Source organism: Parasteatoda tepidariorum, chromosome 8 (genome assembly GCF_982258835.1).
Source record: "Parasteatoda tepidariorum strain Cologne lab strain chromosome 8, Ptep-v5.0, whole genome shotgun sequence".
NCBI lineage: Eukaryota > Metazoa > Arthropoda > Arachnida > Araneae > Theridiidae > Parasteatoda > Parasteatoda tepidariorum.
The window spans coordinates 92047243-92060459 of NC_141762.1; the positions used below are offsets into that span (position 1 = coordinate 92047243).

General features: G+C 27.9%; 1 protein-coding gene across 4 annotated transcripts in view; it reads left to right on the plus strand.

Moving 5' to 3' along the window:
* Window positions 1-13217, plus strand: part of LOC107455153 (protein trachealess) — a 370741-nt gene that overhangs the window by 68277 nt on the left and 289247 nt on the right. Inside the window, exon 1 of one of the 4 annotated variants that reach the window (XM_071180991.2) lies at window positions 10185-10408. The exons of 2 other annotated variants lie outside the window; for them this stretch is intronic. In XM_071180991.2, coding sequence (XP_071037092.1) covers window positions 10359-10408 — 50 coding nt within the window. In that variant the 5' untranslated portion in view covers window positions 10185-10358. Of the gene's footprint in view, window positions 1-10184; window positions 10409-13217 lie in introns of those variants that run through there. One more of the 4 variants, XM_071180990.2, reaches the window with a different exon arrangement.

Here is a 13217-nt window from a genome sequence, read left to right on the forward strand (position 1 = left end):
TTAATAAACTGACGCCATATTCTGCACCATTATTTTCTGATCCAACTTCAGAAACCTTATTTATATGCTAAGACAACAAATCTTTTGCACAATCCTAAATTTTAAATTCTGAAGTGTTTAAGTTATAGGGCTATTTGCTTGATTGTGGTAAATCTATGGTACCGCTAAATAATACAGAGTGTTGTTAAATTTCCTTTTTTCTCTCTTTATGATGAATTAAAGAAAAATAATTACTCCTGTTGTAACTCTGTTTTGATTAACTATAGCTTTAAGCTATCAAACATCAATGATATTATCTTTTAAATAACTGGAAAAAAAATCATTTACAGCTTCAATTTCAGCAATGCCTAATGCTCAATCCAAAAAAAAAACAGCTTAAGAAATTTGAATTTTTGTACTAAAACATGAAAATAAAAAAAAATAGTTTCAATTTTTTAAAAAAATAATTTAAAAACGTGAAGCTCAAAACAAAATACCAATGACACATCCAAACATAAATTAATATAAGGTTCAAAGAAAAACCACTTATCAATTAACTAATTAGTAAAAAAATTTAAAAAATTTAATACTTTTAGAAATTACGAAAATTTACTTTTGAATAAAAAAAAATCTTCCACAAAAAGTGCAAAGATTTATAGCTATGAGATGTTCTATGTTTTCTAAACGTAAAAAAATTATTATGTGTTTTTAAAAAAGAGCTTTTTATATTCAATTCATGTGGATAGAAACTTATAACTTTTTTTTCTCCATCGCAAGCATTACACACACATACGGAATAAAGATTTAGAATATTATATTGTTATTAAAATTACATTTAATTTTAATTTGTACTTTGCATTTCTTTATTTATATAGATACATTTTGATGTAGAAAACAGTAAATTAATTGACGAAAAATATTATTTCACATATCAGCAAAAAACTCTGATATTGTTTATTGTCACAAAAAGTTCTACTATTATAATTGCAACACAGTTTCTATACTATTATAATACCTCAACTGTTGTTCTACTAATATAAAAATAGAACTGCTGCTCTGCATTTATAATAACACAACTGCTATTCTGCTATTATAATAACACTTTTCATGTGATTATTTTCATTCTGTATCATTCACGCCATTTTTGTTAAATAATATTTTTTAAGTAGTTGATTCTTAAGATAATCAAAAAAGTTTACATGCGTAATGTATAAAAGTAAATAAGATTAATGAAAATTGTATTTATGTATATTATTTTTTATTGCCAACTTTCCTTATGACGAATAGGTTTTACATATTGTTTATAGAAAAACAATGTAGAAGGCGTGTACAATATTGTAAGATTTTATTCGTGTCATTATTTTCACATAATTTTTACACTGTTTTCAGCTATTAATTCTGAGAATAATCATAAAATTTTACATGCGTGATTAGATCTTAATTTTTTTTTCGAGGTGTTTACGCACGACATGCATTAATTTTGAGAAGAGAAGAAAAACAATTATCTTAACACGAGGGACAACTATTTTTGAACGGTTGCTATTATCGCTGGAATAAAAATCAAAATGTTGGCGAAAAAAATGACTTCATGTCACGTTAGGTCACGTGACTTCTGCTTACCAATCGTGTTTTGAGATCGACACTAAAGACCGCCCACAGTTGCAAATGATTGTTTTCTCTTTTTCCCCCCAACTATTTTCTCTTCTAGGATTACGTTCACAGTTAAAACAATACACTTCTTTTCGCATTTAATCAGCGGCACGCGCCAAGACTCTAATTAAAAATGCCTGCCTCAAAAATAATGTATGCAGAGAGCGTTTTCTCTTTTCTTCAGAGCGAATTCTGCAGTTAGATCTTTTTCTATGAACAAGTCGAAAAGAAAGCAAAATGATTTATGACTCTTAAATTCTGCGCAAACGATTTTTTAAAAAACAGCTTTCGTTTTTTATGTTTTTTTTTTCTTGTCTCTAAATTTTATGCAAACGATTTTGGAGGGAAAAAAAATTTTTTTTTTTCAGTTTCATTTTATTATTTAATTATTTTTTAACGTGTTTTTGTTTTCATTCATAATATTCTAATTAACATTTAATAATACGGTTATTCAAATATTTCTATATACTGACTGATAAATTTAATTTTAGGTGATGAGTGAGCTTCTTCTCTAAATAATACTTAAGATAGTAAAGTACAATTATTAATAATTTTACAGTCCACATCAAGATTGCATGTGCGATTTTAAAACTGTCTAAACTTTACGACTCACATTGGAGTGATCTAGTTAGTTAAAAATATTTTCTTTAACGTTTCGTTTCTAAAAATGATTTTAGATTAGATTTTTGAGTAAAATATCATGTTAAGGGTATTTTATCAATTTAATCATTTTCTATCAGCATTTGCATCGTAATTCTGTAGTATTAGTTCAACTCTAACGTGGAATGCTCTTATGTTGAATCGTAAGATATAGAGTAAATTTGAGAAAGAGCGACAGAATGGCGTACCTGCAGGTGACGTAGTGTGGGTATTTTGATTTTGATTGGTTGTTGAAAACGTGGCATTTGTTTACGTTAGCAATTGTTCTTTTCATTCTATTTTGAGTAAACCAAGCCCGTCAAGTACCAATTCTCTTAAGTAACACAGCCAGTATTCTTTCACAAAGGTTCTTTGAAAAAAATTTCAATTCTTTCACTATATATTTACACTAAAAATTAACACAAAGACGGACACGAAGCCACGTAGAACATAAACTTATTATGCGTGGAAGTTGCCAGGTTCACAAAACAAAAATATATTACGATTGCAATAAAATGCATAAACAAGTAATTAATTTAAGTTAAGAAGAAGAAGTAGACGAGAAAGAATTATCTTTCACATAATTCGATGTGTGATACGGCTATGTATTTAATTAACTTTACATTAATTTAGCTCAACTTTAATACGCCATTTTGCTGATAAAGATTAGCTGGCGCTGACGTCATAGGTCACATGTGTGGGTAAAGTTGCCTTCTTCTTCTTGGAGTGTAAGTACCTTATTATCAGATTTGAGTAAAACTTTTGAGCCTGGATGCCAATTTTTTTTAGATAATTTTTAATTTTTATTCCACTGCTTAATATTATATTTTACATAATTTAGCTTAAATTTAAATTGATATTCCGATTATTATTTTTTAATGAATTTAAGTATTTTGTCACAAAATCCAAATGATTAATTAAAAGCACAAATGTCTTTTCTCACAAATGTTGGGGTAAAAATGTCTATTGCACTTTAAAAATTATGATTTTAAGCTTATGCTTTGGTTATAAAAATATCGTTACAAGATAAAACAGATGAAAGTTTTTGATATTATATTAGACAGCTTCATAACTGATTATATGTTTATAGTTTTTACAATGGAATAACAAACATTTCAAGTTAGTTAGTTAATTTTAGACGTTTCCAGCATCCATCCAGACGTTTCGCATCCAGCTCGCACCGACTACAGTGCTGACGGGAATGTCCTCAGTGGTAGACCGATCATGGGTTAGAGCACTGTTTCCCAACCTTTTTTGTACCATGCCCCACCTAAGCTTTTCTAAAATTCTTATGCCCCCCTATGTAACATATACATAATTTTTAATATTAAAAAAATCGAATTGTTCACTTAAGAAACTTAGGAAATTGTTAGCGAAACAAGGTAAGTAAATTTTCAGAACATTTGTGTTATATCTAGCTGATTTTTTTTTACCAATAAAATCATTTACAGCACTAAATCCACATTCAGCTAAATATGAAGATGGAATCGGTAACAATAGTTTTCTTGCACATTTGATTGAATTTGGGTATTTGTTTTCTGTTTCCTCACGAAGCCATGCCATCACTCCTTTCATATTAAATAAGGTTTTAACTGGCTCATCATTTTGCATTTCTGCAAGTTCTTCTCGATATATTTGATATATCAGACAAATCCACTAACATGGACTGCAACATCCATGTTGGAAAATAAATTTGTTTTAAATCAGAATATCTTTCTTTTAAATCGGCCGATAGAATTTTCAGATGATAGACAATAACAAGTTAAAGGGTATCATTTACTTCGCATTTTTGGAGCCAATGAAACTGTTCAAAGTTTTTGTTCTTAATATATTTCTGACATAACTCAATAAGGGTAATGAAGCCATATATCTTCGCTTTTGCATCAACAAGGTTTTATTTGTTCCTTGAAGTTTCTTATTTAATATATTAAGTTTTTCAAAGATATTGACTAAATAACTCATAAATGCTTTACCATCGACTGTAAACAGATACTTCCTTTCAGGTTTGTCACTTAAAAAATCCCTTAGTCACATAATATTTATTGACCGCAATTACTTAAGAATTTGCTTTTTTCTTTCGATTTTGTCACCGAAATCTCGCATTGCATTTAAATGGCCCAGAGCAAAAGGTTTAAACTCATGTCGAGTCCATTTTTGAATTGCCCCCCGGTGGGGCGTGGGCCCCACGTTGGGAAACACTGGGTTAGAGTCTCCCTGCCGTCAGGCTAACCGTTAGAGGTACTGGTGGTCTTTCTCTAAATATAACGCAAATGCTGGTTTGTTCCATCAAAAAGTCCTCCACGAAGGCAAATTTCTCCCAATACTAGATTACCCTTTCGTTCTGGATTGGGTTCAAAATGACAAGGCTACAGAGTTGAACATTAGCAGTCGTAGACCCCCAAAATTGGTTCGGCTGTTCAATGAAGGTTGTAAAATGAAATAAAATAAACATGTTAAAATTTTGAAACATGAGATATTCATTTAAAGCTATGTTGCCAATTAAACAGTTAATGATTGTTTTCTACCAATTTCAAATTCGCAATGAAATAATAACTTTTACAATATTAAAATAATTTTTACTGTAATATTTTTTACTATGCATTCCATATTTATGAGAGCCCCTGCTTTAACGAAAATCAAGCCAGCGAGTGGAGCTCATCGAAATTTTACTTCATTGTGTATTTAGTGTAAATTTTGAGTCAATAATTCAGTAAATTAAAAGAAACCCTGAATAATTTTTTAACGATTAAGTATTCTCTTTTACTAAATGCTATTTTTTGTGTCTATATGTAAAGGAATACAGAAATAATTTTACGTAATACTACCGTAAACCGGGCGAGTCTACCCATTTTTTCAGTTTGTCAACTTTCAAGTGGTCAAACTTTTGTAAATATTAAGGAAAAAAGGCTTTTAATAGGTGTTTCAGAATCGCTATTTATCCCTCTTTAAAGCTGTAAAATCGATTTTAGAAAATATTAACAGTTACGCTGTTACTGTATATTTTTATAGAACTGCTGACAAATCTCTCGTACGGGGCGAGTCTACCCATTCTACTAAAATGAATGTTAACATTGTAAATAATCAAATTTTACTATTAAATAGTTATTTTAGTTACTATATAGGATATTTATGAAGTAAAATTCATAACTTTATTATATATTCCATTTTTTTATTCTTAAAATAACACAAATTGAGTATTTGATCGATTATCATAGTTTGATCACAGTTTTGTTTTTATAATCATTAACATTATAAAAGAAATTTTTTTTCTGATTATTGTTGATAAAAATAAATTAAAATTAATATAAATTTACAATTAAATAATTAATAAATAATAATAATTAAAGATTATTAACAAAATCGAAATTCAAACATTGGGAATCATGAAACATTTCGTATGAATATAATTTCGAACCATCTGTAATAATAAATAATAATTTATTTAACTTGCATTATATAAAAAAAGTTAATTTTGTAATATAAAAATTGAAAAAAATAGGTAAAATAAACATATTTCATATTTACATTTATATTTAACCTATAAATTTTCTTATTAATGATAAATTTATCAATGCAGAATTAAAATAATATACTCAAATTCATTTAAAATGACTTAATTTTAATATAAACAAAGTGCTAAATTATATTATTATGCTTTATTAAAACTAAATACGAATGGGTAGACTCGCCCCGCGAATTCTGGCTTTTTGTTTACAACAGCAAAACTTACATTCTTTTTGTTTTTTTTTTCATATAAAATTAATGTAATCTTAGTCTTAGATAAGTTTATCACTTAACCAAAGTGAAAATAGTAATAATAATAATATACTTACGGAGCACCAACTAAAAGTTTGCTGATTTTCAATACAAATCTCTCAAAAGACGTTTGAACAGGTCGGTTAAAAAGACACCAAATAAATAAAAACGGATCAAACTACTACAGCGCCATCTTCCTTAGAGTCTGAACTAAGTCCTCCGTCGGTAAAAAAATTTTTATTTGCAATTTAAAATAGCGAAAATTAAATAAAACTAAAATGGGTAGATTCGCCCCGGTTTACGGTATAGGAAACCAAAAATAATGCGGCAATCACAATACAATCTAACGATTTCTACTAGTGATCAACTTTTAATCTTTCAAGTGTAGAACTCCGTGATTAAATATAAGTTTATCTGCCATAGCCTTCATTTCAAATAAGAATATGGCGAAGCTATAAAAATATAGTATGTAATAAAAAAAAAATTATCAAATTTCGTTCAAGTTCTTCTTGAATATGTGAAATCAATAATAAAAAAATGAGCATATACGAGAAAATGCAGGAAAATACGTCAGTATTTAAATACAATTGATTAAAGAAAAAATATTGTTATTTTTACTTATTACAGCAGCTGTTACAATAAAAATTTGCATTTATATTAACGAAAAATTAAACAACGAATCATAACGCAGAGAATAACAATTGTATATGAATGCACAATTACAATAAGGAGCTGTACAGTCTGTATAAAAAGACAGATATTATAAACCATATTATAGTAAATCGCATCAAAGTTGCTGTATGAAAAACAGATATAAACCACATTATAGTAAATCGCTTCAAATTTGCAGTACAAAAGACAGATAGTTTAAACCACATTATATTAAATTGCATTAAATCTGCTTAACACTTGTACGGAATGGTGAACCCAGATTCCCGATTAAAATTGAGGCAAAACCAGTTAATTTAACGAATATTTTTTGTCTTTTTAAAAATTTATTAGCCTTTTTTGATTAAAATTAACTTCTAGTTTGAACAGATTTTTTTCCAGACATTTTGACGACTTGAAACTCCTTGTAGATACAAAAGACAATAATTATTTTGTTTATTTATCAATTTTAAACACATCTTCCAATTTACAATCTAAAATAACGTCAGTCTTGTTTTTTCCTATAAATTGCAGTCACTTTATTCAGGCTCTGTAAAACTTAGCAAAAGAAAGTTATTTATGAGAAAAAATTATAACATTGTTGTGCAAAACTGCTGATGAAATATACAAACCATTTTTTTATGTTCTATATTCAATAAGACCATCTTGGGACCAAGTTTAAAAGAGAAAAAAGTTCTCAAAAGTGCAATTTCCTAGCATACAGGTACAATGAATTCATTCAAAATTTGCTGTACTTACAGCTTCGGAATAAATAGTGTAAAATTTCAATTAAAGATACTTTTATGTTGTTGTTTATAATTGTTACTCCATAAAGTAAGGCAGAATTTTATTTATTTATTATTCTTTCAAATTAATTTAGAAACATTTAATGTGACTAATGACATTTTTTCATTATCTTACTATGTATAAAAAACTGATGATGGTGTCGCAGTTTTTCATTGTTGTTTCAAAACATTTTTATTGGCTGGAAAATCACATAGTAGGATCCAGTTTTCCCACATTAATTTTCTTATTGGTTTGGTTATCATCAGCAGAAAATTGATATATAAGTCATAAAGTTATTGTTTTCATAAAAGTATTTTTGTTTCTCTAATTTAAAGGTTAAAAAAATATCTGTGTTATTATTACGTTTTTGGTTTTATTTGATTTCTAAATTAGAGTTTAGGAGGATTGTTTTTATTATTATTATTAGAAGAATGTAATTCTAAGTTGCATTTTAAGATAAAGTTATTTAAATCGGTGTTTGATCTTATTAACCATTTTACAATTATTATTTTATGGTACGAATTACATTAGCATACTATTATGAATTACGGTTAAGAGATTCGTTAAATGATTTAGAACTTAACTTTTAGCTGCATGCATAAACTGATGAATGCAAAAATTGTTTTTAAAATACATCCGGCCGTTTGGTAAGCAAAATTATTAAATTACAGTAGTGAACTTGTGGCGTAACTACCACGATAAATATTAAATACCAATTCACTAGTATCTAAGACATGTTAACTTGATTCTAACTAGAGGTACCTTTTGATAGATGAAGGCTGACAAAGTGTTTATTATTCCCTCATTGGTGACCCGGACGTGATAAGAACTTGCCAATATTGTTGGATGATCCACATAAAACAGATGATTTGCTTAAAAATATACTGCTCAGTCAATGAACAATATTGAATATATATATATGTAACATAAAAAGCTTCAATTAATCTTTTTATGTTAGTTTCTTCGTTATAAAACAACTCCTAATTTATTACTACTTAATTCTTCAAATCGAAGCACTTTATGATACTTTTAAGAAACCACATCCTGTTTCTAAATCTATTTTTAGCCAACTATACATAAATTTAAATAAAGATATTTTTCTTTTTAAGCCTTGTGAGAATCGCGTGATATATTTAATTAACCAATAGTAATTTCTGAGTTTTCCCTCTTTTCCCTAAATAAAGGCATTTTCGGATTTTTTGCAAGATTTTCCCTACCAGAAAGACTGTTTGCTGATGGAGTAAACATCACTTTTTCGCTCCCACTCAACTAAGAATGATCAAATAAAAGTTACTCTGATTTAATTAAAATCCTGTGTCTGTTTTCCTGCTCGGTCCGACTGCATCATTTTACATATATATATATATATATATATATATATATATATATATATATATATATATATATATATATATATATATATATATATATATATATATATATATATATATATATATATATATATATATATATATATATATATATATATATATTATCAGGGTTGGTGAGCGTCAGCGAGCAGTTTCATTGATGTCTTGAAATAAGGTTTTGTGCTAGGCAGTTGAATCCGCAAGTCTATCGCGACTTTTAATTGATTAGTTTTTGGCGAGTGCATTAATTCAAGTTAATAGAATAAACTGAATTATGGTTTTTGAAAAAGAATTGTTATTAAATGTGAGAATGGTTATTGATGAAAAATAAACCGTCATTCTTAAATTTGGTTATTTTATTTTAAAGTTTCATGTGAAATACTGATTCAATCATTTCTGAATGCGTATCCTTTTAGTGATTTGTTCAATTTATTGTTATTGGTAAAATATAATTAAATATTTTAAAATTAGCTATTTCTTCGTATAGGCATTTTACTTAAATAATTTCAGTACAATAACCTAAATATTAAATAAATAATCTAATACCATTTATTTATATAATAATTTGGTTGGTTACCATTTATTTATATAATAATTAATAAATACTGGTTTAACCTAATTATTAAATAAATAATTAGGTTAAACCTGTTGATTATTGGTTGTTAGATTGATTATTACAAGTCTATTACAGGTTTCAAAAATCTTTACTGATTAAAAGGAAAGTCCTAACTCACGGAACCTCTGTGACCCTTCTACGGTTCCCTAAACGTAACACTCGGAACCCTTTCTACTGTCTCCAAAAGAGTTCCGCGAGGCATCTTTTGACGATCGCTGATTAAGACTGTTCCAACAATTTCTCTCCATATAACGTGAATAAAATTTAAATGTTTTAAATTTTGTTTATAAAGTGAAAATGTAAAGTTAAGAAAAACATTTTACTGAATAGGAAAAACGTGTTGAATTTTTTTTTTCTAGGCATACCTTACTTGATATTAGAGTAAATTAAAAAAGCGAACATAACGAACAACTGTCAAATCAATTTTATCTCTACAACAAGAATTAAGGGGGGGGGAAAGAAAAAAGATGTTTGGTTCAATAGGTAAAAGTGTAAACACATGTTTCGAAATGTTTTTTGATGAAAAAAGTAACAACGAAATGTTGCCCCAAGGCCGCTACTCTTCCCGGCGGGACTTGTCCAACAGCATTGTTCTCCACGTGACGTCACATTTTTTATATTTTTTTTATCTACCCCTCGACTCTTCCCCCTAACATTTACTCAAAATCATATGCAGCCGAAAGAAAGAGAGAGGGAGAGGGGGAGAGAACGAGGATTAGTAAAAAAAAAAAAGTAAATGAAGTGAAAAAAAAAAACGAGAAAAGATTTTCCTCGTCGCACAATCTCTTTCATAGAGCGCGCGATTTTGATTTTCTGGCCACGCGCTGCACGTTTCTCGACGTGACTGTATGTGACGATCATGAAGATGATGATGATGATGATCATGCGTGAAGAGCAATCCCTGTCACGTGAGGATGGCTGATGAGGAAGAGGTAAAAAGATTCAAGAAAACCTACTCGTTACGGTGAGTAAAGAAAGATACACTTCCTAAATTTTTAACCTTTTTTTTTCAAGCATTGATGAACGAATTTAATCATCCTTATCAATTTATGTATATTTTTTTTTAACGCTTTTATCATAAAGAACAGGCTAAAGACGGAGAATTAGTATTTTTTGACGTTATTTTAGTGCCCCGTTTAGTCTTAAGAAAGAAGTCATAAAAAAAAGCAATTATTTTTAAAAAAAAAAACTTTAACAAAAAATATTGTAAATAATCTAAAAGAGGAAGAAAAAAAAAATATCAACCAATTTTTTAAAAATGAATTTTCTGATTTATTTATTTAATTATTGAAAAAAAAGGGGGAGAGTATGGCTAGACAAGTCTTTCTTTTACGGGTTTTTATATTCTGATTTTTTTTTTAGGAAAAATTTTATGAATATAATAATAATAATGAGACGAATCTAATTTTAATGAGCATTTAATAAATTTATTTCCTTAACGATTTTGAATCTTGATAAAATTGTTGATCAAATGATATGATGTTCTTCAAATGATATAGTTTGAAGTTTAATCATACGTTAAATGAAAGAAAACTTAAATGCTAAAGGTAACACAGTTCTTTAAAAAATATAAATGGAATGCTTATAAAGTAAAGCTTTCATAACTGCCCGTTGATCTTTTAAAATCCTTTCCGACAACTCGAGAAGTATTTTAAAATATCTATCTCAAAAGTAAACTCACCAGATCAATGCATAATAATAGAATTCTAAAAATTAAAATGAAAAATAGAATTCTAAAAATTATCAAACAGCAGTGGTCGCCATAGCAACGTATACAATGACGACGCATGCGCACTGTTTACTGTTAAACAACAATATCAAAACAGGCTAAAACCACCACTCTTTTATAAAATCATGATCGCTGTTTTAAAAAATCAAATGCTATAGGGCATATGCAGAGATGCCAACCTGCTCCGGACTGCCAATGTATATTTTAAAGTGGTAGTTTATCAATTGTGATTCTTGGTTGAATAAATTCAATTTAGTAGATCTTTATCCACCATTATTTCTAAATAATTCTTAGGCTCATATAATTCACCACTTAAACGAACTTATGTCGTTCTATACCTTTTAAAAAGCAAGCACAAATAATCAAATGTTAGCAAAATTTACTCTGGAGTTATCTACCGTTTTTTTAAATTATTTTAGCGTGTCCGGAGCAGTTGGCATCTCTGCATATGTTTAAAATTATTAAAAAATCTGCTTTTTCCTATTTGAATTACTTGAATTTATTTTTTTTCAAGTTATGCATATAAATGACAAATTTAATTGTGCCCAAAAGGAACAAAATAGCAGGAGTGAATTTCACTTCTTAGGGAAATTGAAGGGTAAGAGTTTAAAATTTTGCGGAACAGGAAGTGTAATGAAAATTAAATGAAAACTGTTGATTTATTAAGAAAAGTTTCCAATAAAGTAATTCTATTTTGAGTAGAAGTCAGAAAAGCACTTGATATTTTGAAATTGACTTAGCAAACTAAAACTAACTTAGAAAAACAAATATTTTTTTGAACTTTTTATCTTTGTCGAATTTTAATTTCAAATTCTGCTACTAAAATAAATGTGTTGATAATTTGAAGCCCCTCTGAAAATAAAAAATAAAAAATAATAATAACAACTAATGCTTAACTAAAATGTCAAAAGTAGAGTCAATAAAAATTATATATAAATGTAGTATTCGATTTAGCTTTGAGTGTACTTAAAAAGTTTAACTTCGAAACTTTTTTCTAAGTTGACATTTCAGTTTTTAAAATCAGCTACTTTATAAAATCAAATGTTCTTAAAACGGACGTAATTTTAATAGGCGCTGAGCACTGTTAGATTTAATTCGATTCGAAAGATTCGATTTAAAATCATTTAATTTTTTTACAGAAAGTTTCACTCCAAGTGTATGTAATACCAGCAGTTCCCAAATTTTTTTTCGTCTACGGAACTCTAAATGATTAACCATCTTTCTGCGGAACCCTTTTGTTATATATAAAGATTACTTTATGATTACTTTATTTAATGATTACTTTAATTAATGCAGTATACTCTCGATATCTCAAGGTTGAAGGGATGCTAAAAAATTTCAAGATAGTGAGTTTTCGAGATCACAAGTTCAGAAGTCAATATGTTCTAAAAAGTAAAAAAATATGTTCTAAAAATATTACTCTAAAATGTTGAGTCATGAAACATAAGAATAACTACTATTAAATATGCATGTAATGATAGTTTACTATAAGTCTATTAAATACAATAATGATAATTTTATATTTATACCGGTATTAACTACTTGTCGTCGCAAGACGAAAAATTATTATGCATTAAATAAAAAGAATTCCTGTACAATAATTTTGCTTTGAGATTTTTTGGAAAAAATTCAATTTTTCATTTCAAAAAAAAATTCGTCATATCAAAGTTTTGAGAAAAACTCTTCGACATAGGAATTCAAACAAACATTACGTGGTTATATAATGCCAAGGGGAAACTTTTTTTTCCCGACATAACAAAGTTTTCGAGATATCGAAAGTATACTGTAATATTCTTTAAGGAAGACTACTCTACATATTTACTAGAAAAACGAATGAAATATTTTCATCGTTTTATCATTTATAATCTTAAGCTAGGTTTTATATAAAACGGTTGAATTCGCACTCTTGGAGTTAGTTTAGGTCAGAATTTGTTCATTTTTGTGAAAAAACATAAGCTGAAAATAGAACAAATAGGCCGAATTATGGTTTACGTTGAAATTAAAGCTAAAAAAAACTGCTATTAACGTTAAAAATGATTACCTT